This window comes from Schistocerca nitens, chromosome 3 (assembly GCF_023898315.1).
Source record: "Schistocerca nitens isolate TAMUIC-IGC-003100 chromosome 3, iqSchNite1.1, whole genome shotgun sequence".
Classification (NCBI taxonomy): domain Eukaryota; kingdom Metazoa; phylum Arthropoda; class Insecta; order Orthoptera; family Acrididae; genus Schistocerca; species Schistocerca nitens.
Window position 1 is genome coordinate 67,389,120 of NC_064616.1, and position 21,356 is coordinate 67,410,475.

At 40.5% G+C, this 21,356-nt stretch overlaps 1 protein-coding gene across 1 annotated transcript in view; it reads left to right on the plus strand.

Annotated features, from left to right (window-relative positions):
• LOC126248026 (muscle calcium channel subunit alpha-1) overlaps positions 1 to 21,356 on the plus strand; it is a 922,345-nt gene that overhangs the window by 765,824 nt on the left and 135,165 nt on the right. Inside the window, exons 27-29 of the mRNA XM_049948623.1 lie at positions 6,442 to 6,711; positions 6,840 to 6,923; positions 14,985 to 15,173. Coding sequence (XP_049804580.1) covers positions 6,442 to 6,711; positions 6,840 to 6,923; positions 14,985 to 15,173 — 543 coding nt within the window. The remainder of the gene's footprint in view (positions 1 to 6,441; positions 6,712 to 6,839; positions 6,924 to 14,984; positions 15,174 to 21,356) is intronic.

A 21,356-nucleotide genomic window follows, 5' to 3' on the forward strand; every position in this document is an offset into this window, starting at 1 on the left:
TGTAGCAAATATTCGGAATTCCAACACATGCATCTGTTTCTGTGCTGTTAGTTTCACTTAAAGACAACAGCCATCTGAGAACTTTTTGTAAAAGAACCCAGCATCCTATGTGTTAAAAATATGATAGATAAATGCAAATGCAATAAGAGATGGTCAGTTTGATAACTAAATAAAAATAGAGAGAGAGAGAGAGAGAGAGAGAAGTCAGCAAGTACTGTAATTTAAAAACCAACCTAAGACTAGGTCAAATGAATCTTTTCTTCTCCCAAGGGAGCACACATTTCATTATACCTGAGGACTGGGTGTTTGTATTGCCCTCATCATTTCAACATCATCATCATCATCATCATCATCATCATCAGCCGTCACAGTGGCTAGATTGGACTGTGTAAAAATTGGGACTTTGTATGAGTGCTAATCACTGCACAATTGAGCACCCCACAAACCAAACATCATTTCATTATATGTTCTAAACACATACTGTTGTGACACACAACATAAGTAAATGTGCAGCATGTCATCAACAGGTATATTTCACAGCACAAATACAGTACAAACTTTCATATGCATAACAAACAGTTCCAGAGTCAAAACCAACAGAGTAATCCAGAATGATGGTGTGATTTAGTTTCATATGCAAAGGCATAGGTAGATGGTACACTGTGAGCAAAGAAGTGCTTGAGCAGCTGGTGACATCAGTATAAATAGATGGCAACCTAGTGATGGTGGGACTAGGTGGGTACTGGTGTGAGCATGATGGTTGGCAGGTTCATGTCATGTGAAGCAGTGCCGGTTCTCTGGCAGCTGGGTGCCGCAAGAGCACTGGCAAGCTTTTGGGGCATGCCATGCAGAGTCCCTTGGGCACTGGAGTGGAGGTGTGATCCAGGGCATCCCATGGTTGTAGATTCAGATAACAGACTGGTTGTAAATAATGTGACTGGCAAGAAGACGCTGGCACTGACGAGGTGCCAGGCCCACCGAAAGGTGTGGTAGTCCAGTTGGTTACCACAGGCCTACCCCTCGATGTGGGTGATGAGCAGCTTTACATGGTGTCATGCTGCACTCAGCTGGATGCTGAGAGGGATGCCGGCCAAGAGAAACATCAAAAGATGCACCAAAAGGGTATTCAGGCTTAAACAGCTCCCGGTTGGTCCACATGAGGGAGTATGGCTGGCAGGATTTTGTGTTTCAGTGGCTGCTGGGTTGTGATAGTGAGTAGGATGATGCCAGAGGCACTGCAGGACATGCCGTGTCCACATCTGGTTCAAGTGGGTGAAGGCATCCCTGGTGGAGGTGCTGCTCAGGAAGGTCTGGTGGCCAGTTTCTGTGGGTGGCCTAGAAAATGAGAGTGATGGAGGTGTCATGTAGGGTTGTAGGGAAGGAGGAAAGGAGGAAAGGAGGACTCCTAATCAAGAGTGGAAAAAAATTGGTGAGAGGAGTGCAGAAGAATCTTATGTAGCATTGCTGTGAAGAGCTTCTGTAAATGTGAACTGGAACAGTGGTGGCTGGTCACCTGCCACTGGTGAAGTTGGTTTCAATGTCAGGTCATCATCCTGGCTCCCACGTCTTAAGGCGTGTGTACATCAGCCCCCTTGCTACCAGAGTACTGCATCAACCAACTTGTCCTGGCACTCAAAACCTCATATGCACACTTCCTTGTCCAGACTGAAGTGTGGGGCAGGCAACATTATGGGAGCTGACAGCAGGAGGTTCAGGAGGCATATGTGGCTGGTGGTCTTGATGCAGCTCTGCCATACTCTTCTCCCTCATACATGTAGCTCTGTATGTTAGAAAAAGGGCTAAACATTGTCTGTGGGTGATTCATTTATATATTTTTTTTCATTTGGGTTTTGAAAGCTTGGGTATGTCTCTTGCTTCTCTGTTGGTTGGAGGCTGCAGAAGTGGTGACTTGATCTGTTGAATCTCATTCTGCTGGCAGAAATTCTCAAAAAAACTGCACACAGAATTGCAGCCCGTTATCTGGTATAATCATTCAGGAAAGACATTCTATGGCAAAAACTTTGTTACATGCCTGAATAGTGGTATCTGCACTGGAGGAACAGCTGTTAATAATGCAAGGGAACATGGAGTAATCATTGATGACTATCAGCTGGGCTGTACACAGAAAATGGTTGGCAAAATCAAGTGTAGTTCTCTTCCAAAGCCATGAGGGCATCAGCCAGAAGAGAGTGACTGGTGAGGTACTGCTTGCTTGCTGTACATTTGTGGCAATTCTGTATAAGGTGCTTGATCTGCCTGTCAGAGCCAGACCAGTAGACTTAACGCCTGGTGAGCAGCTTGGTACGAAGTGCACCCAGAAGTCCATTGTGTTGTAGGTGCAGGATATTAGAATAAAGGCATACTATATTGATGACTAGTAGAAATTTTGGTCCGTTATTGACAAAATAATGCTATCCACTAGGATGAGCCTGTGATGGAGGTGAAAATAGTGCTGTATTGGGCTAGATTTCTGGCAAGGGATGCAGTCTGGCCATCCCCACAGGATGTATTGATGTACTTGTTGTAATGTTGTGTCTGTGCATGTGGTGCCTTCAATATGGGATCGAGTGATGGGAAAATGATCCACAGCTTGCTGGGCCTCATCACTGAAACAGAAAAAAAGGACCTCTTCTTGATTGAACATCAGACTGGGGTCCATCAAGAGGTGTGACAGGGCTTCAGCATTTGCATGCTGAGTAGCACTTCAGAAATGTATTTCTTAGTTATACATACAGTGAAAAGTAGCTCAGTGCTGGAGCTGGTGGGCCTTTCAATTGGGTAGCTTAGTACCAGGGCCAAAGAGTGATACCAGAGCCTTATGGTCAGTGATTAAGTCTAACTTTGCTCTGTAGAGAAAAATATTCATTTCTTTAGTGCAAGAATGAACGTGTCTGCTTGCTTCTCAATCTAGGAATACTTCTTCTGGGCTGTTCTGAGAGTCTTTGAAATGAAAGCAGTTGGTTGTTTAGAGCCATCAGCATTTTGGTGCACTAATACAGTGCCCAATCCCTGTTCAGAGCCATTGGCAACCACCCCACTTACTGAGCTGAAGAGAAGACAGGCATGGCGCAGAGGATAAGGCCTGTTTGAAGGTCTGAAACATCCATTCAGAATGTGTTGACCAGGGAAATGGGATGCCTTTCTGCCTAAGATTGTTCAGCGGGTATGCAAACTCTGGAGTGCCAGGAATAAATTTACTAGAGTAAGTGATTTTTTTTAAAGGAAAGATTGTAGATCCTTCAAATTTGAGGCACGTGGGAGTGGTGCGATTACTGCCACACACTTCTTCATAGACGGAATTCTGTCATGAGATATGATCTAGCCATGCCATTCCACTGGTGGTTGAAAGAATTTGGGTTTGTCAAGACTATGTTTTAGGCCGGAGGCTGTTGAATGTGACGTAGTTGCCATAGGTTCTGTAAATACTCCTCCATTATAGCCCCAGCGATGACAGTATCATCAAAATTATTGATACATCCAAACATACTGTTAATTATTCAAGGAGCCATTAAAAAAAGAGCTGGGGCATGGCCATGCCAAAAATGACATGCTTAAATGTATAAAGACCATGCAGCATGTTGATGACTAGTATCTTTCTGTGGTTCTTCATTGAAAGGAAGTTGCAAATAAGCCTCAGCCAGGTTAGTTTTTGAAAAATATTGCCCACTAGATATCATGGTGAAGAGTTTGTCTGGCTTTGGAATCAGATAAGGGTTGAATTCAGACTGTGAGTTTATTGTGAGGATATAGGTTCAATTCCACTGAGGTTTGTCAATCTGTTCAGCTCATCTTTTACTGTATGATGCAGTGCTAAAGATACGGGCCATGCATGAAATAAACGAGAGCATGGTGATTTTGTTAATGCGATGTACACTATGGAGTTTCTTGCTTTTCTAAGGCCTTCTGAAAAAATATCAGGCACTCATTACAAATGTCTTCTAGCTTCTTAAAAGGTGCTTGTTCACAGACAAGGTTCACAAAATCATCAGTGGTGAAATCAAAAGCAGAAACTGAATCTAAGAAAAATATTTTCTGTGTTTGTGCAATTAACCACTAAAAAGACGAGTTGCTGTACTACATTCGTGTAAGCTGCCTCAACAGTAAAATGACCTTTGACCAGAATCTGCTGCTTGTTTTAACTCACTGTGTGGTGAGCAGTTGGTTTTTGTGTCAGTGCATCTAGCTGTAGATAAGTATGAAAGTTCAGAAAGGAAGCTGATTTTACTGTATTGACCTGTAATTGGATCCCTCTATTGCAAATTGCAAACAGGATGAACAATTTATTTGAGCCTACCATTTCATGTTGAGAATCAGTTGTGATCACATTAATATCCACTGGATCCACTGATGGAATCACCAAAATAAGGTGGTTCTACGTATGGAAGCAAGATGTCCATCTTTATTGAATTTGTTGCACTGTACCTATCTGTCTGGGCAGTCATTCTGGGAATGCTTTTGGAAACAGTCTGGACAAGATGGGCGTGTGCACTGGTCAAGCGGCCACAACTTTGTCCACTGTTTGCCGACAGTGTTGACATTTGATTGCAGTTACTTCTGCCTTGTCGGCCTAGCTGTATGATTTTTTTGTGTCTGGCAATGATTTTTATAGGTCAAAAATGTCAAGATGCAATGTGGTCTGGGGTCTACAGTAAGCTGTACGTCCCGTTATGAATGGCTGTCAGTCATTTCAAAGGTCAGAAAAAGACAAGAGTGTACCACCTCCAATCTGTCCATACATAATAAAGCAAGACAGTATTCAATCCAATATTTGGACAGAGGACAGCTTCTCCTTTATAGAATTTCCATTGTATATGGCTGTTTGATGATGATTTGTTACATTTTCAGGTGTTTGGTACGCAGGAATGGCTAAATATGTGAGATAAGGCTATAAAATTCAATATGTTAGTATAGTATTATTTCTTAACCTCAATAAGTCCTACTGTTAAATGTGAAAATCTGGCATTAAATATAATTCTTCAATTCAGAATATACACTGACAGAAAAAAATGCAACATCAAAAATAATCAATGTAGACTAAGGAAATTTTGGGAATATGTTTGTCTAAATAACATATTTAAGTGATTAATATAACAAGATCACAGGGTGATGTAGGTGTGAGATAAGCCATTACAAATGAGGAATTCTGGTATAATAATAACAGGTATAACCATCAGAATGTTGAATTCAAGCATGCAAATGTGCATGCATTGTATGGCACAGGTGCCAGATGTCAGTTTGTGAGGTGGAGGTCCATGTCTGTAACACTTGGTCACTCAATAGAGGGATGGTTAATGTTGTTTTTCCATGACAGTGGAGTTATCATCTGATCGTGTCCAGTATGTGCTTCATTTGAGACTGATATGGTCATCAAGCAGTACAAGGCACATGTGAACACACCGTAGAGCATGTTGGGTTGCAACAGCGGTGTGTGGGAAAGCATAATCCTGTTGGAAAACACCCCATAGAAAGCTGTTCATGAATGACAGCACAATAGGTCAAATCACCAGATTGACAGATAAATTGGTAGCCAGGCAGCCTGGGAGAACCACGAGAGTGTTCCTGCTGTTGTACAAAATCGCTCCCCTGACCATAACTCCAGGTGTAGATCCAGTGTATCTAGCACGCAGACAGGTTGCTTGCAGGCCCTCAACTGGTCTCCTTGTAAACAACACACAGCTGTCACTGGCACCAAGGCAGAAACCACTTTCATCAGAAAGTGCAACAGGCCTCCACCCTGCCCTCCAATGAAATCTCATGTGACACCACTGAAGTCACAAATGGTGGCGGTTTGGTGTCCGTGGAATGCCTGACTCGGAGCTGTCCTGGAAGTAACCAATTTGTAACAGTTTGCTATGTCACTGTGGTGCCAACTGTTGCTCAAATTGCTGCTGCAGATGAGTATGGTGCACCAGAGCCGTAAAATGAATATGGTTGCCGTCCAACTTGGTAGTGCCACATGATCATCCAGAGCCTGGTCTTCTTACGACCATACATTTTCGTGACGACAACTGCCAACAATCATGTACAGCGGCTACATTACTGCCAAATCTTCCTGCAGTATCACAGAAGGAACATCCAGCTTCTTGTAGCCCTATTACATGACCTTCTTTAAACTCACTGAGGTGTTGATAATGGCTTCTTTCTCACCTTAAAGGCATTCTTGACTACCATCAACTCATGATGTCCAATCTCAAAGGTAACTAATGCTCATGACCACTACAGCATGTATTTAAAGCAAACCTGATTATTCTTATGCCACTGGCACAAAATTTCAGATGTAGAAATGTGCCAACCAACTTTCATTTATGTCTTACATGTCCTCCTCAGTGTTGCATTTTTTTTTTTTTTTTCTGACAGTGTATTTTTCAGTATAAATGCAAAATCTTAATTTCTTTTTTTGTTACTTGGCAGACATCTTATTCTTTCTTAATTTTTTTTCAGCGTAATTGTATTGAATTTGCTCTAAAGGCAAAACCAGTTCGAAGGTACATTCCTAAACACAGGCTTCAGTATAAAGTCTGGTGGTTTGTCACATCACAGCCTTTTGAGTATGCAATTTTTATACTTATTCTGATGAACACAGTTACATTGGCAATGAAGTTCCATAATCAACCAGAACCATATACAAATGCTCTGAATATATTAAACATGCTTTTCACGTCTGTTTTTGCAATGGAATTTGTGTTCAAACTAGCTGCCTTCAGATTCAAGGTAAGCTTTAAAATGTATTGTTAATACTCAACACTGGCTTGCAACAGAAACTAGAAGTTGTAAAATATTTTGTAATGTAGCTGTAATACACTTCAGATGAGTAAATGATCTGTATTCACAATTTTCAGAATTACTTTGGAGATGCATGGAATGTATTCGACTTCATCATTGTACTAGGCAGCTTTATTGACATCGTCTATGATGAGGTGAATGTGAGTAAAAGTTATAGCGAATGCTGAGTTTTTGGTTTTTATGGAAGTAACTTTTAACACTAACACTCATTTTGTACAAATACTGGTATTAGTTATTGAAATTTTTATTGAAGATGTTGGAAAAGAAATATATTTTCAATTTTCAATACATGTTCTTGAACTGAGAGATTGTCACCATTAGTCTCCTAAGTACTCCTCAAACAAAATGTTAGTCATCTCTATTTTTGATATGGTTTGTAAAATATGATACCACTGGGGTGTTGACCAAGGATACATTACACCCGAGTTGACACTAGTTTTCCATAGTTTCCTCTACATCATTTATGACAAGAGACACCTCCTGCAGCAAAATCATAGCCTGCTCCCCCCCCCCCCCCCCCCCACACACACACACAATGCTGGTCCAAATGAGCAGGTACTCTTATGATCTTCATATAGGTCAAACCCTGGAAAAGAAGAAATGTTACCTGCAGCTATTATAAGCTCATGATTCTAATAGCTTTGTAATCTTTTTTAATATTGGATGGGAAGAGAAGAACTATTGGTGTTTCATTTCGGGAATTTGAACATGTTCTATACACTTTGTAGCTGTTTTCTACCACTGTTGTAAAGTTGATTTGAGGTTTCTAGAAATTTATATTAGGAGTCCTGTGGATTTAAATACACATACAGATCGGTGTACTCCTTCTCCATGGAAATAAGCGGTGTCCTTTTTACTGCTCTGTAAACTGTCAGCAGAAGTCATATAATAGAAATAATGTGCCTGATATCTTCAAACAATTCTACAAGGCATGTATCAGAAACCTATTGTTACCTGTTAACATGCTACCTCTTGGCAGCAATCAAAATGAAATAGTAGTTGAAACAGTGGAGTCAAATCTGGGAGGAGCAAGGTTCAAACCCTCTTCCAGGCATCAATATTTACCTTCTCCATGGTTCCACTAGGGCTTAAGGCAAATCGTGGAATGATTTCTTTGTAAAGGTTACAAGCAATTTCTTTCATTACATTGGCCCCATCAGAGGGCGTGCTCCATCTCTGATGATGTGTTGCAGACAGGATGTTAATACCTAACCTTCATATCTAGTTATTTGGTCTGAAAACTTGCTGTATCAGTCACGAAGGATAACTGATATTTTGTCTGTGGAGCTTGCTTAAGCAGTGAGACTTGAATATACAAAGATAGGAAATGGGAGAAATTTAAAGAAAAACTTGAGAAAACATAAATGACTTGAAGAGTTAATATAGAGGTGCCTTTCAAATTTTCTGAAAAGTTTAATTAAGAGACCATAATTTAGTAGAGCTGTATTTACAATTATAAAATTGTATTTTCTCATTTACAGTCTTCATTCTATCAAAGAACTGGATGTTACAGGACTTTGTCTGAAGAATTGCACTTGATTAGTGATGTAGTGTTTCTCCAAAAGTATCTGACATTATTGAGGTGTTACCAAAACTATATTTTGCTTTGAATGCATGGAAATATTTGGTCACTGTCCATTTCACATTCAAATCTGTCCATCTTTGTGTTACATTAATTCAACAAGTGAGTTGATGTGTGTCAATAATTTCTTTTAAATGGGATTAATCTAAAATCCTGCTTTAATCATGGGTGAGAGATACTGTAGGTGTTATGTTAAATAAACAAAATATTATGTGATACCAGTGATTTAACTATGATTACAGTGAGCAGTAAAAAGACTTGGAGGTTTCTTAAAGTTTCAGTCAAAGGCAGAAGGGAGACATGAGGAACTTCAGATGGTCTAACAATTATTAAAGGAGAAGGCCAAAGTAGTAATTATTTAAATGTGAAATGTGCTGCATCTGGAATCTGGAATTGCCTTTTAAACTGCTTTAGAAGAGAGAGAGAGAGAGAGAGAGAGAGAGAGAGAGAGAGAGAGAGAGAGAGAGACTGTGTATGTTTGTTACCCGTATGTGACCCTTTTTTACAAAATAAAACTTCCTTTTGGACTAATGTTATTGACAGTGTGGTAACTATCTAGTGGTATTTGCAGTTTGTAGATTATTAGCATGTTGTGGAGTGGTATGAGAAAGAGTAACGGAGTGCATATTTTGGTGACCAAGTTCATTCCTTTTCAGTAAAGTTCTTCTGAGGGTGTGACCATGTCATGATGTGATGCAACTATTTATGTTTTGACTACTGCTGCAGGTATCCTTCTTTGTGATGCAGTTACACACTCAGAACAATTTTATTGAAATAGTCTCCAGCTGTGAAAGCCCATACTCATGTTAATTCCTCTTAGAAATAGGAGATATTTGCTTTTGTTGGGAAATGAGCATGACCAAAATATCTTGAGTCGATGAAATGTTTATCTTTAGGTGAATGAGTACATTCTTTAAAATCTGTGTTTACTGGACTTTAATACATACAGTCAGGAACAGGTGAAGATCCTAACCATTCATCACTCTGGAATCTGGTAATCATGTTGGTATAATTTTGAACATTGCATACAGAAAAGTCATTCTTTGATTTAGCTAAAGCTTTTGATTGTGTTCATCACAAAATATTGTTGCAGAAGTGGGACCATTAAGTAATAGGACTAGCTCACAGTTGGTGCCTTTCGCACTTTAAGAATAGACAGCAAAACATCATTCTCTAGAGTAATGAGGTGGTGCCTTATAGGGGTGTGATCAAGTGGGGGGAGGGGCTGCCTCAGGAGTCAGTGCTGGGACCACTACTGGTTTTTTTGTGTGTGTGTGTGTGTGTGTGTGTGTGTGTGTGTGTGTGTGTGTGTGTGTGTGTGTGTGTGTGTGTGTGTGTGTCATAAATGATATGCTTTCTAATGTGACAAACAATTCTGAAATATTTCTGCTTGCTGATGGTACTAGCTGGGTAGTGAAGGATGTTGAATGCAATGTAAGCAAACCGAATGCGGATATATTTACCATTAGAACAGTACCTGCAACAAGTTGTAGTCCAACATGAAAGTTACTCTGCATTGCTTATTTTCATTAGTTTATGACATATGGCATTTTATTCTGGGGTAACATTTCCCATTCACAGAGTGTATTTGGCTCAGAAACAGGCAGGTGGAGCAATATGTGGTGTACGTTTGTGAACGTCATGTCTTAATTTCATCCATTAACAATTACTTGTTCTAAGTAATTGACTTCTCCTAGTAGATAATGACATTTCTCAGTGCTTAGCATCAAATGAGCTGCCCATAATCTCTTAAATATTTCCCTCAGTTGTTGCCTATCATCCTGCATATTCCTGAAAAGGATGATTATGTTGTTGAGATACGACAGACTCTGTCAGTTACAGTACTTTTAATACTCTGTCCAATAAATTATGGAGTGTTGCTGGTGCATTATTTAACCCGAATGGCATCTTCGTATACTGATAGTGTCCCCAAGGTTCTGAAAATGCAGTTTTTGCTCGGTCCTCTGGAGACCTTCTAACTGATGGTATACACTCTTCAATCCTATTGTCAAGAAGTACCGGCATTGCCCAAGATTATCAATCATTTCTTTGATGTTTGAAACTGGGTAAGCATCCATTGTAGTCTTGTTATTTAAATGGCGGTAGTCACAACAAAATTGATTTTTCTTTGAGTCATCCATATACTTCTTCGGTAAAATTACATTTTCCTCCCCCAGAGGCTACTTCTCTCTTCTGTTACACCATCAGGCAATTGTTGATTATAAATTCTTCCAAAATTGGTAGCAGAGATCACAGTATTCTGTACAGTCTCCTATATACCAGTGCTTCATTCCCTGTCGGAATCCTGTGTTGTGTTACTTGAGTAGTAACGAACAGCCGTCAGAAAAAGTAGGTCTTGAAAGACTAGCAAAAGTTTCTCAATCTATTTCCTTTCTTTCCCTCTTCAAATGCTTCAGTTTTTCCAAAAATGCAGTCCTAGTAGCATCCAGTGTGCTGTTATAGGCTACAACCTCTGAGCAACAATCTTCCTCATCCAGACTCTCCAATGAGGGCAACAGTGTTCCCTTGAAGAACCAAACCTCCTTGGTGTCAAAATTATCCACAATTATTGGTACTACTTTGCTTCTGTCCCTCTCTTGTATGTGTAGAGTACCATGTCCCACAAAAACAACTTGCTGGATCCAATACCTCACTATCATCCAGCAGTTCCACTGTACATAACATATCACTTGGTAAAGCAGGCTCCACATTCTACCATAGTGACTTTCTGGTGCCAGCCGACACACAATCGTACAATTTAGGCCTTAATGTCATTGTTCACAGTTCACAGTCTGATTGGATGGTCCTGTACACCAGACATTCCTCACAACAGATCAGTATTGACAACAGCTCCCCTAGCTGGAATATCTTCTCACTAAACTCCACTATACATTGTTGAAGGGCCCCAATGGACATACGTAACTATCCCCTACTCGATGCAAGTTGTAACATGGTGGGTTCCAATGCATCCTACCTGCTATCTCTCTTGAGGCTTGTGTCCAACAGAACTTTATATTCCCTACCATCTGTCACACCCACTATGGCACATTCTGGTTCTGCATTTCTTTTTACTACATTAATTTTTCTGGGCACTACTTTGGCACCTCTGGGGTTCCCTCTTAAGTTTAACAGGTACTTCTTATTCCCCAGACTCTCTCTCCCATTACCCCAATAGCTTTGCCATTGGTCCGTACCACCCTTACTACTATTTCCATTAAATCATTGGAAGCCCACACTATCCCTGTTGCCACTCGGTGTGCTGATCAAAAGTCCATGCATTTTGCAGCACCTCTGAGCACTGCACAAACAACTGTGCATCTCCATTTAAATGTAGCCATGCTGTCTGCAGTAATACCTTAGCTGATCAATCCTGTATGTCAGCCAATGACCTAAGATTCTCCATAAATGCTAACACATCATCAGACAACCTGCCAAGAAAAGGAAGAAACAAGGTTAGCAACAGCTGGATCCTCTCCTGGCGGCTGTGACTTCAACACCTTTATTTCCTCATTTTTCTCCATTATTTTACCATCTGAACCCACTTTATCTACCCTTAATCGAGCTAACTGATTCACCAATGACTTGATAGCTTCTTCACTGGTGACACCTTGTGTCTCTAATTTTGCTATTGCATTATCATTACTCACTTTTGTGACTCATAATTAATAATCCAGAACAACACAGTAATAATAATCCACCAGTAACCCAGACTGAACACTCTGTGACTCCCTATACTACCAAACTACTTCTTTTGCCTAATCACGAGCCACCTGGATTCAGCTGCACTGTCTGTCCATGAGCCCAAATAGATTACATGTAAAGCAAACAACTGCTACAGATTCAGCACAAGGGACAGAACACCCAAGCAAATTGCACTGTGTACAAAGCACAAGTACTAACCACTCATCTCTTGAATTCCCCATAAACTGAGATAAGTATACGGACTCTCCTGGTTTTACAAAAGTAACCCTAATATTATCGTGCCCCTTAATTCTTGACCCCACGATTGTCAGCATAAAAGAAGAAGATAGTCTCACTCACCCCACACAAAGAAATGGTGAGCTGTGGATCAGACATCACACTTTGGATGTGGTACACCCTCCGCTGTTTACTGTGGTGATGTTTACTTCCTGACACCACCCTGAATTGAGCGGTTACACTTGGACAGGTGAGTGGTGGTGGTGACAGGCTGGAGGACTCAGTGGAAATGCTACGGACAATAAAGAAGGCTTTTATTCAGTCCCAGTACGTGCTTCATCATGGCTAGCAAGGCAGATTGTGCCTCATTCTATTGTCCCTGGCTTGCGTCACTATAAAGGTGGTGGCTTCGGCCCTGGCGAAAGGTTGCATAGCTACTCCACAGTGCTCTCTCTGCAGGCCATGGCCGCAGCACCAGTGGTGAGCTACTGTTCCATTGGTGACGGCACCTGGGACGGACAGACCCTCGTCTCCACACATGACCACAGCTGTAGTGTGCGGTCACGTGTGGAGACTGCTGTGCATGGCATTCAACCAACTATTCCCTGGCAGGAGCCACACGGTGGATGGCGCTGTGTTACTACATCCAGGAAACTAAGTGCGGGCAGCAGCAGGTGCAGACAGATAGTTGTCGATGCTGTGGCACGGAGTCCTGTGAGGAACCTAGTCTTGGCAGCAGCAGGCATAGCCTTGTCTTAACCTCGTGGCTGCTGCTGGTGATGCCCAGTCGTCTCACTGTCCAGTATGGCCCTGGCATCACGGTAGTGCTGTCGGACTTCAGTGATGACAAGTGCGTGACGCTGCCTCAGAATTCAGGCGTATTTATATCACTTCAAGATGCATTTCTTTCAGGAAAACCTGGCAACAAGTCACCTTACCCCTAACAAGAGACTTGCCCTGGTGTCATGACATCTACACACTACTGTCATTACCACTGTTCAGTACTGTTTTCTGCTAAGTGCGGTTCGCCTCATCTTGCAATCCATTATGTATGTGTTATTCTGACCCACATGTCACCACAATGCAGCTACCAGCCTGCGGCTGCTAATGCAGTACTTCATGGTGTCTTACTTGCTACTTATTATTTTTCATAAAATACTGTGTAGTGACACTGCAACCCACATAATAGACTGCACTTGTTTCACACATCCAATCTGGTGTAACCTTCTGACTTAAATTACTGACATAATTTATTTGGCAAATAATTCCTATTTACACTTTTTTTCTTGATTATTGTTACACAGTTCATTTCTACTGTGGTTTTACTGTGTAACCTTGTTCTAACATAAGCACATGGTTTTTCATCTCTATGTACGTATATGAATGGATGATAGGTTAGATCACCATTCAGTCAAAGTTCATGTTGGTGAATACGTACATAAGAATTGGAGATACTTGCCAAGCTATTTTATAAGCTTTGTTGGAACTATTGCTCCAGAGATGAAAATGCCCCCTGCCCCCTTTTCCATGCACGTGGATGCTTGTATGTGCGCGCGCACACACACACACACACACACACACACACACACACACACACACACACACACACACACACACAAACTTGGCTCTTCGTACTATAAAAAACAATGGAAGGTCGACAGCATAGAAATCCATCCTCTCTACAATTTCTTTTTTTTTTTTTTTTATCCACTAGTCAGCATTTTACCTTAAATTTGGATTGTATTTTTCACTTTACCATTGTTTATGTATCATCCGTGAGTGTTATATGAACAGCTAGACACATTCCAAAACTTTTTGAAACGAATACAGAAAGTGAGGTATATACTATAAGTATTGTAATCTTTGTAAAATAGTAAGACTGAGAATTCATCCATACCTCTTCCAAATGGATTACAAATAATTAGATGGAGCATCCTTTATTCATATATAAATTCTGCTTGGAGCTTAATAACTTTTGGAATTTATTTTTGTTCCTCCAGCTTTTAAAACTTAGCCGGCCGAAGTGGCCGTGCGGTTAAAGGCGCTACAGTCTGGAACCGCAAGACCGCTACGGTTGCAGGTTCGAATCCTGCCTCGGGCATGGATGTTTGTGATGTCCTTAGGTTAGTTAGGTTTAACTAGTTCTAAGTTCTAGGGGACTAATGACCTCAGCAGTTGAGTCCCATAGTGCTCAGAGCCCATTTTTAAAACTTAACTTTACTCTGCAATGATATCCATCTTGCAAAACCACTTCATGACCTAAGAAGTCCTGTTTTACTTCAAACTTGGAAAACACTCACAAACAACCTTCACTTAGTGGTATATTTTCATCCCTCAAGCTTTTGGTCAGAGAGAGAGAGAGAGAGAGAGAGAGAGAGAGAGAGAGAGAGAGAGAGAGAGTGAGAGAGAGTGAGAGAGTGAGAGAACGAGAATGTACTCTTTTTTTCCTATCAGTCAGCTGCATGTAGTATGGAAATGGTTTGCCATTTGAGTAGCTAGTGTACAAATAACAAATTTTTTGTGGTTTCAGAAACAACCCGTGTGAATTTCTAAAGAGTTTGCATTATTACTTTACTAACAATTTTAATTTTTCTTTGTTTGTGATTCAACAAAATGGAATCAACACTTGTCAGTATTCTCATATGATTTCTTTAAAAGCCTGTGTTGATCTTTTTAAACTGACTTTATGGTTTCGATGCAGCCTGGTTCTGGAATGATATCCATTAATTTCTTCCGTCTCTTCCGAGTAATGAGATTGGTGAAACTTCTGAGCAGGGGAGAAGGAATACGCACTTTGCTATGGACATTTATAAAATCATTCCAAGCATTACCATATGTTGCATTGCTCATAGTGATGCTGTTCTTCATCTATGCAGTGATTGGTATGCAGGTTAGTATATTTTTAACTTTATCAGTGTTTCTTTCAATAGTGTAAATTAGATTGTTATATTACACACAATGGAGAAAATTTATTTTTTAGGAGTTTTGTTAAAAAATTGATTGAGTTAATTTAATTACAGTAATTGATTATATTTAGTTATCATGTTTTGTATATAAAAATAACTATAATGACAGAAAAAATCCCAACATCAAAGAATAATTAATGTAGAGTAGTGACATTTTGGGAATACATTTATTTAGGTAACATATTTAAGTGATTAACATTGCAAGAGCACAGGGTAATGTAAATGTGTGATGAGCCATTCCAAATGTGGAATGCTGATACATTAATAAGCAATGTAAACACTAGAGTGTTGAATGCAAGCATGCATACATTGTATTGCGCAAGTACCGGATGTCAGTTTGTGGGGTGGAGTTTCATGCCTGTTTCACTTGGTCGGTCAATACAGGGACAGTTAATGCTGTTTGTGGATGATGCTGGAGTTGACATCCAATCATGTCCCATATGTGCTCGATTGGAGACAGATCTGATGATAAAGCATGCCAAGGAAACATGTGACACTGTGTAGAGCATGTTGGGTTACAACAGCGGTAGGTTTGTGAGCGTTATCCTGTTGCAAAACAGCCCTTCATATGCTGTTAATGAATGGCAGCACAACAGGTTGAATCACCAGATTGTCATATAAATTTTCAGTCAGGATGTGTAGGATAACCATGAGAGTGCTCGTGCTGTCATACGGAAATTGCACTCCAGACCAGAATTTCAGATATAGCTTGAATGTACCTAACATGCAGGCAGGTTGGTTGTAACTGGCCTTCTCCTAACCAACACAAGACCATCACTGACATCAAGGAAGAATGAGCTTTCATCAGAAAGCACAACAGACTTCCACCCTGCCCTCCAATGACCTCTCGCTTTACACCACATAAGTCGCAGACGACAGTGGTTTGCTGGCAGTGGAATGCACACTACAGGGCATCTGGCTTGGAGCTGACCTCGAAGTAACAAATTTGTAACATTTCATTGTGTCACTGTGATGCCAATTGCTGTTCAAACTGCTGTTGCAGATACAGTACAAAGCGCCAGAGCCATACGCTGAACACGATGAACTTCCCTATTGATAGTGACACGTGGCTGTCCAGAGCCCAGTCTTCATGTGACTGTATGTTCTCATAACCATCACTGCCAGTAATCATGTACAATGGTTACATTCCTGCCAAGTCCTCCAGCAGTATTGTAGAAGAAATATCCAGCTTCTTGTTGCCCTATTATGTGACTTCATTCAAACTCAGTGAGATGTTGACAATGGCGTCTTTCTCACCTTAAAGGCATTCTTGACTAACATCAACTCACCACATCCAGTCACAAAGGTAACTAATGCTCACAACTTTTACAGCGTGTATTTAAGGCAAAATTGATTTGCAGCCTCGTAGGGGCACTACTAGTGTCACTCTTATGCAACTGGTGTGAAATTTGAATGGACATCATCTTTATGGTGTAGAAACACGCCTACCAGCTTCCATTTATGTCACACAACTCCTTCTTGGTGTTGCAATTTTTTCCCACTAGTGTATATTTTCTGCTAATTATGGGAAAGTAATTACATTTAATATTCTTCAAATCAAATATCTTGGCACACATGGAGATGTGAATTAGACATGCAGTTTAGCAATATGAACAATGTTAATGTTTTCTCTAAACTATTTTGGGATGCTAGTTCTCCTTTGCCAGAGTTTTTACATCACTCTTTCCTGGAAAGTATTTATATTCTTAGTATAGGCATATTCTGGCTGTTTGTAAGAGAAATTTTATGTATCTAAATGCTTGTAGTAGTCAAAAAACTTTTATTAGTCAAACCTTGTTGTTTCGACATTAATTTCATAATTGATCTGGCATATTTCTTGCACATCACTAGAGAGATTACAGGTGACTGTGTTGGGAGAGTAAGCACTGAATAAAATGAAAATTGATTCCACATTCATATCCAGAGGGATGTGTGCTGACCCACCGTTCTGCATCAATATCTACATCTACATCCACACTCTACAATTCACTATGAAGTGCTTGACAGATGGTACTTCCTGTTGTACCAATTATTAGGGCATCTACCTGTTCCATTCACATATGGAGTGTAGGATGAATGTCTGTGTAAAAGCCTCTGTGTGTGCTGTAATTAATCTAATCTTGTCCTCATAATCCTTATGGGAATGATACATAGGGAGTTGTAGCATATTGCTAGTTTTATCATCTAAAGCTGGTTCCTGAAACTTTGTAAGTAGGCCTTTTTTTGGATAATTTGTGCCTGTGTTCAAGTGTCTGCCAATTCAGTTTTTCAGCATCTCCAACACTCTCTCCCAAGAGTCAAACAAACCTGTGATGATTCTTGCTGCCCTTCTATGTTTACATTCAATATTCCTTGTTAGTCCAAATAAGAACAACTAAAGCGCTAGTAGAGGAGGCACAAAAAGTGGATCTAAGGCTCAATCAAGATAAAACATATTATGTGATTGTAACTAGAAACCATGAAGAGGAAACTGAGTGATCACTAGTAATACCAGATATAGAATTTATGAAGACTAGATCCTTCAGATATGTAGGAAGTAATATCAATGTGAACAACATCAAAGAGGAGATGATGAACTGGATAAAATCTGCAGAGAAGTGTCTCTTCTCAGTGGGCAAATTACTCAGTACTAAACTATTAACCAGACAACAAACTCAACATGTACAAGACAACTGTGTCACCAGTATTAATTTATGGGGCCAAAACCTGGAAATTGAGCAAGAAGATGGAGATAAAAATTATGTATTACAAAAACAATGTGTTAAGAAAAATATTCAGACCTGTATCAGAAAACAGAATTTTTAGAAGTAGGAAATTCACATTTTGTTTAATGAACCAGATGTGGCCACTGTAATAAAGAGCAGAAGAATTGAATGGATGGGACAATGACTGACAAGTGAAGACATGATGTTGAAGACAGTGCTGGAAGGGAAGCCACAGAGGATGAGACCCCTTGGTAGACCAAAATTGAGGTGGATGGCTGGATTCAAGGAAGACATGGAGACCCACGGAACCCACTAGAACCTGGCCAGCAGCAGAGAAAAATGGAAGTGGCTGAAGATTGAGGCAATGAAGGACCTTAAGTTCATGTGGCCAACTTAGTAGTAGTAGTAGTAGTAGTAGTAGTAGTAGTATTTCATATGGGCCCCACACACTTGATTAATATTCTATGATGTATTTAACAAGTGACTTGACAACAATCTCCTTTGTAGACTCATTGCATTGCCCTAGTATTCTACCAATGAACCAAAGTATGATAACCCCTTTACCTATGACTGAGCCTGAATGATCATTCCATTTCATATCTGTACAAAGTATTACACCCCTCTATTTGTATGAGTTGACCAATTCCAGTTGCCTCAATGATAGTGTAGTCACAGCATTATATGATTATTTTTCTTTTTTTTCAGTTTATTAAGTACACAGATTTACGTTTCTGAACTTTTAAAGCAATTTTCCAATCTTTGCACCATTTTGAAATCTTATCAAGATTTGATTGAATACTTGTGCAGCATTTTTTTAGCGCCATTACACTAAACCTATATCACTCACCTTTGCAGGGTGCAAGTATTAAATTGGGGCAATACCACTGTATCTTCATTTGTAAAGGCACATTTCAAAATGGAGTTCTGTGTTCCTGCTTTTGCCTTGCTACACTCAATTTCAGTCTCTATCATGCCCATGAGTGTCCGGACACTAATTTTGATACCATTAAAAGACTTTACACATGTCCAGAATTTCTTTGGTTTTTGTGAGAGATTTTTTGGTAATATTCTGCTACAGTAGACATAGAAGACTTCATGCATTGCCATTTTGACCATCAAACATGTTTCATTCAGCATTTCCCTCCCTATAGCCCTATGTTTTGTTTTGCACTTATTGTGCAGTAATCTCTGTTTCTTTAGACATTTACTTACAGAGACTGTAAACCATGGAGGGTCCATCACATCATGAACTGTTGTACTAGGTACATATCTGTCAAGTGCATGGTCAACTATTCTTCTGAACCTAAGCCATAGTTCTTCTACAAACTTCTCTCCAGAGTTAAATATTTTGAGTTTCTTATTGAGATACATCACTGCAGCTTCTTTATTGAGTTTGCTGAACATATAATCTTCTACTTGTTTTTGTGGCCATTTGTACTCTGATAATCATTTTTGCTGCAACTGCCTCATAGTCACTGATACTAGTTTCTATGTGGACATCCTCAAAGAGCTCAGGTTTATTTGTTGCTATTAGATACAATATATTTCCATCATGAGTGGGCTTCCATATTTGAGTAGTTTTCAAATGTATCATTTAGTAACAGTTTGCAGGACATCTTGTTACATCCACCACTCACAAAACAGTAATTGAATGTTGGATGATTAAAATCTTCTCCAGTGATGACAGTATGACTGGTTTCTCTCTGAAGTTTCCATTTACATCTGGAGGTGAGTCTGGTGATTGTTATAAGTATCCAATCATAAGTTTATGCTCATCCTTGATACTGACACTCACCCAAACAGTCTTACCTGCAGTTTCAATTTCTCTCCTGATGGATTTGAGTTTCTTGTCTATTGTGACAAATGGATAAGATTCACTTACCATTAGCCTGGTACTGTCTCTGGCTGAGCCAGATGCAGCTGCCTGCCCTGTTTCAGAGGATGATTCTCAGCCTTCAAGGTCCAGGCAATCACAGAAGGTGGGCTTATTGGTAGTTGGGAGCTCCAATGTTAGGTGCGTAATGGGGCCCCTTAGGGATATGGCGGCTAAGGAAGGGAAGAAATCCAGTGTGCACTCTGTGTGCATTCTGGGTGGAGTCATTCCTTCCTTCCGGATGCCATGAAGAGCACAGGGAGCAGCCAGCTGCAGGTGGTGGCACATGTCGGCACTAATGACGTGTGTCGCTTTGGATCTGAGGAAATTCTCTCTGGATTCCAGCGGCTATCTGATTTGGTGAAGGCTGCCAGTCTTGCTTACAAGATGAAGGCAGAGCTCACCATCTGCAGCATCGTTGACAGAACCGACTGTGGACCTTTGGTGCAGAGCCGGGTGGAGGGTCTGAATCAGAGGCTCAGATGGTTTTGCGACCGTGTTGGCTGCAGATTCCTTGACTTGCGCCATAGGGTGGTGGGGTTTTGGGTTCCGCTGAATAGGTCAGGTGTTCACTACACTCATCTGGCAGCTACATGGGTAGCGGAGGCTGTGTGGCGTGGAATGGGTGGTTTTTTAGGTTAGAAGGCCTCGGGAAAGTACGGGGTGGGCTGGAATCTCAAAGGGTGCATGGCAAATACAGGACGTGCTTGGATCAAGGAACAGTTGGAATTGTAGTTGTAAATTGTTGTAGTTGTACTGGGAAAGTCCCTGAACTTCAAGTGCTAATAGAAAGCACAGATGCTGAAATCGTTATAGGTACAGAAAGCTGGCAAAGCCTGAAATAAGTTTTGCACAAATTTTTACGAAGTCTCAGACGGTGTTCAGGAAAGATAGATTAGGCAGAATTGGTGGTGGAGTGTTTTTGTCTGTCAGTAGTGGTTTATCTTGTAGTGAAGTAGAAGTAGATACTCTGTGCGTATTGGTATGGGTAGAGGTTATACTTAACAGCCGAACTAAGTTAATAATTGACTCCTTCTACTGACCTCCAGACTCCGATGAATTAGTTGCTGAACAGTTCAGAGAAAATTTAAGTCTCGCAACAAATAAGTACCCCACTCATACGGTTATAGTTGGTGTGGACTTCAACCTTCCCTCGATATGTTGGCAAAAATACTTGACGTGTGAAGTACACCTGACTCATTTAAGGAAACCCTACAGTTCTCAACCTTGTGGTGCAAGTGCAGAAAGGCACAGCTTAGCTTGTCATAGAACAAAGTTTGTGGTGCAGTCCTTCCACTCAACATAGAGTCAGGGGGCTTTGATCAACTTTTGGACAATGCTGTGAATTGTGAGCTTTGTTGAAACTCCAAGAGCAAGGTTGGTCTTCTCAGCCTGCTCTGTCAGTTGCTGGAATGATCCAGATATGATGTTGGAACCCAGACAACAGCCATTGCATGTTCCAATATGCACCACAATGTGCAGTTCTTTGCACACTGTTTCCTCAGTGGCTGTAGGAACAGTCTCTTCAA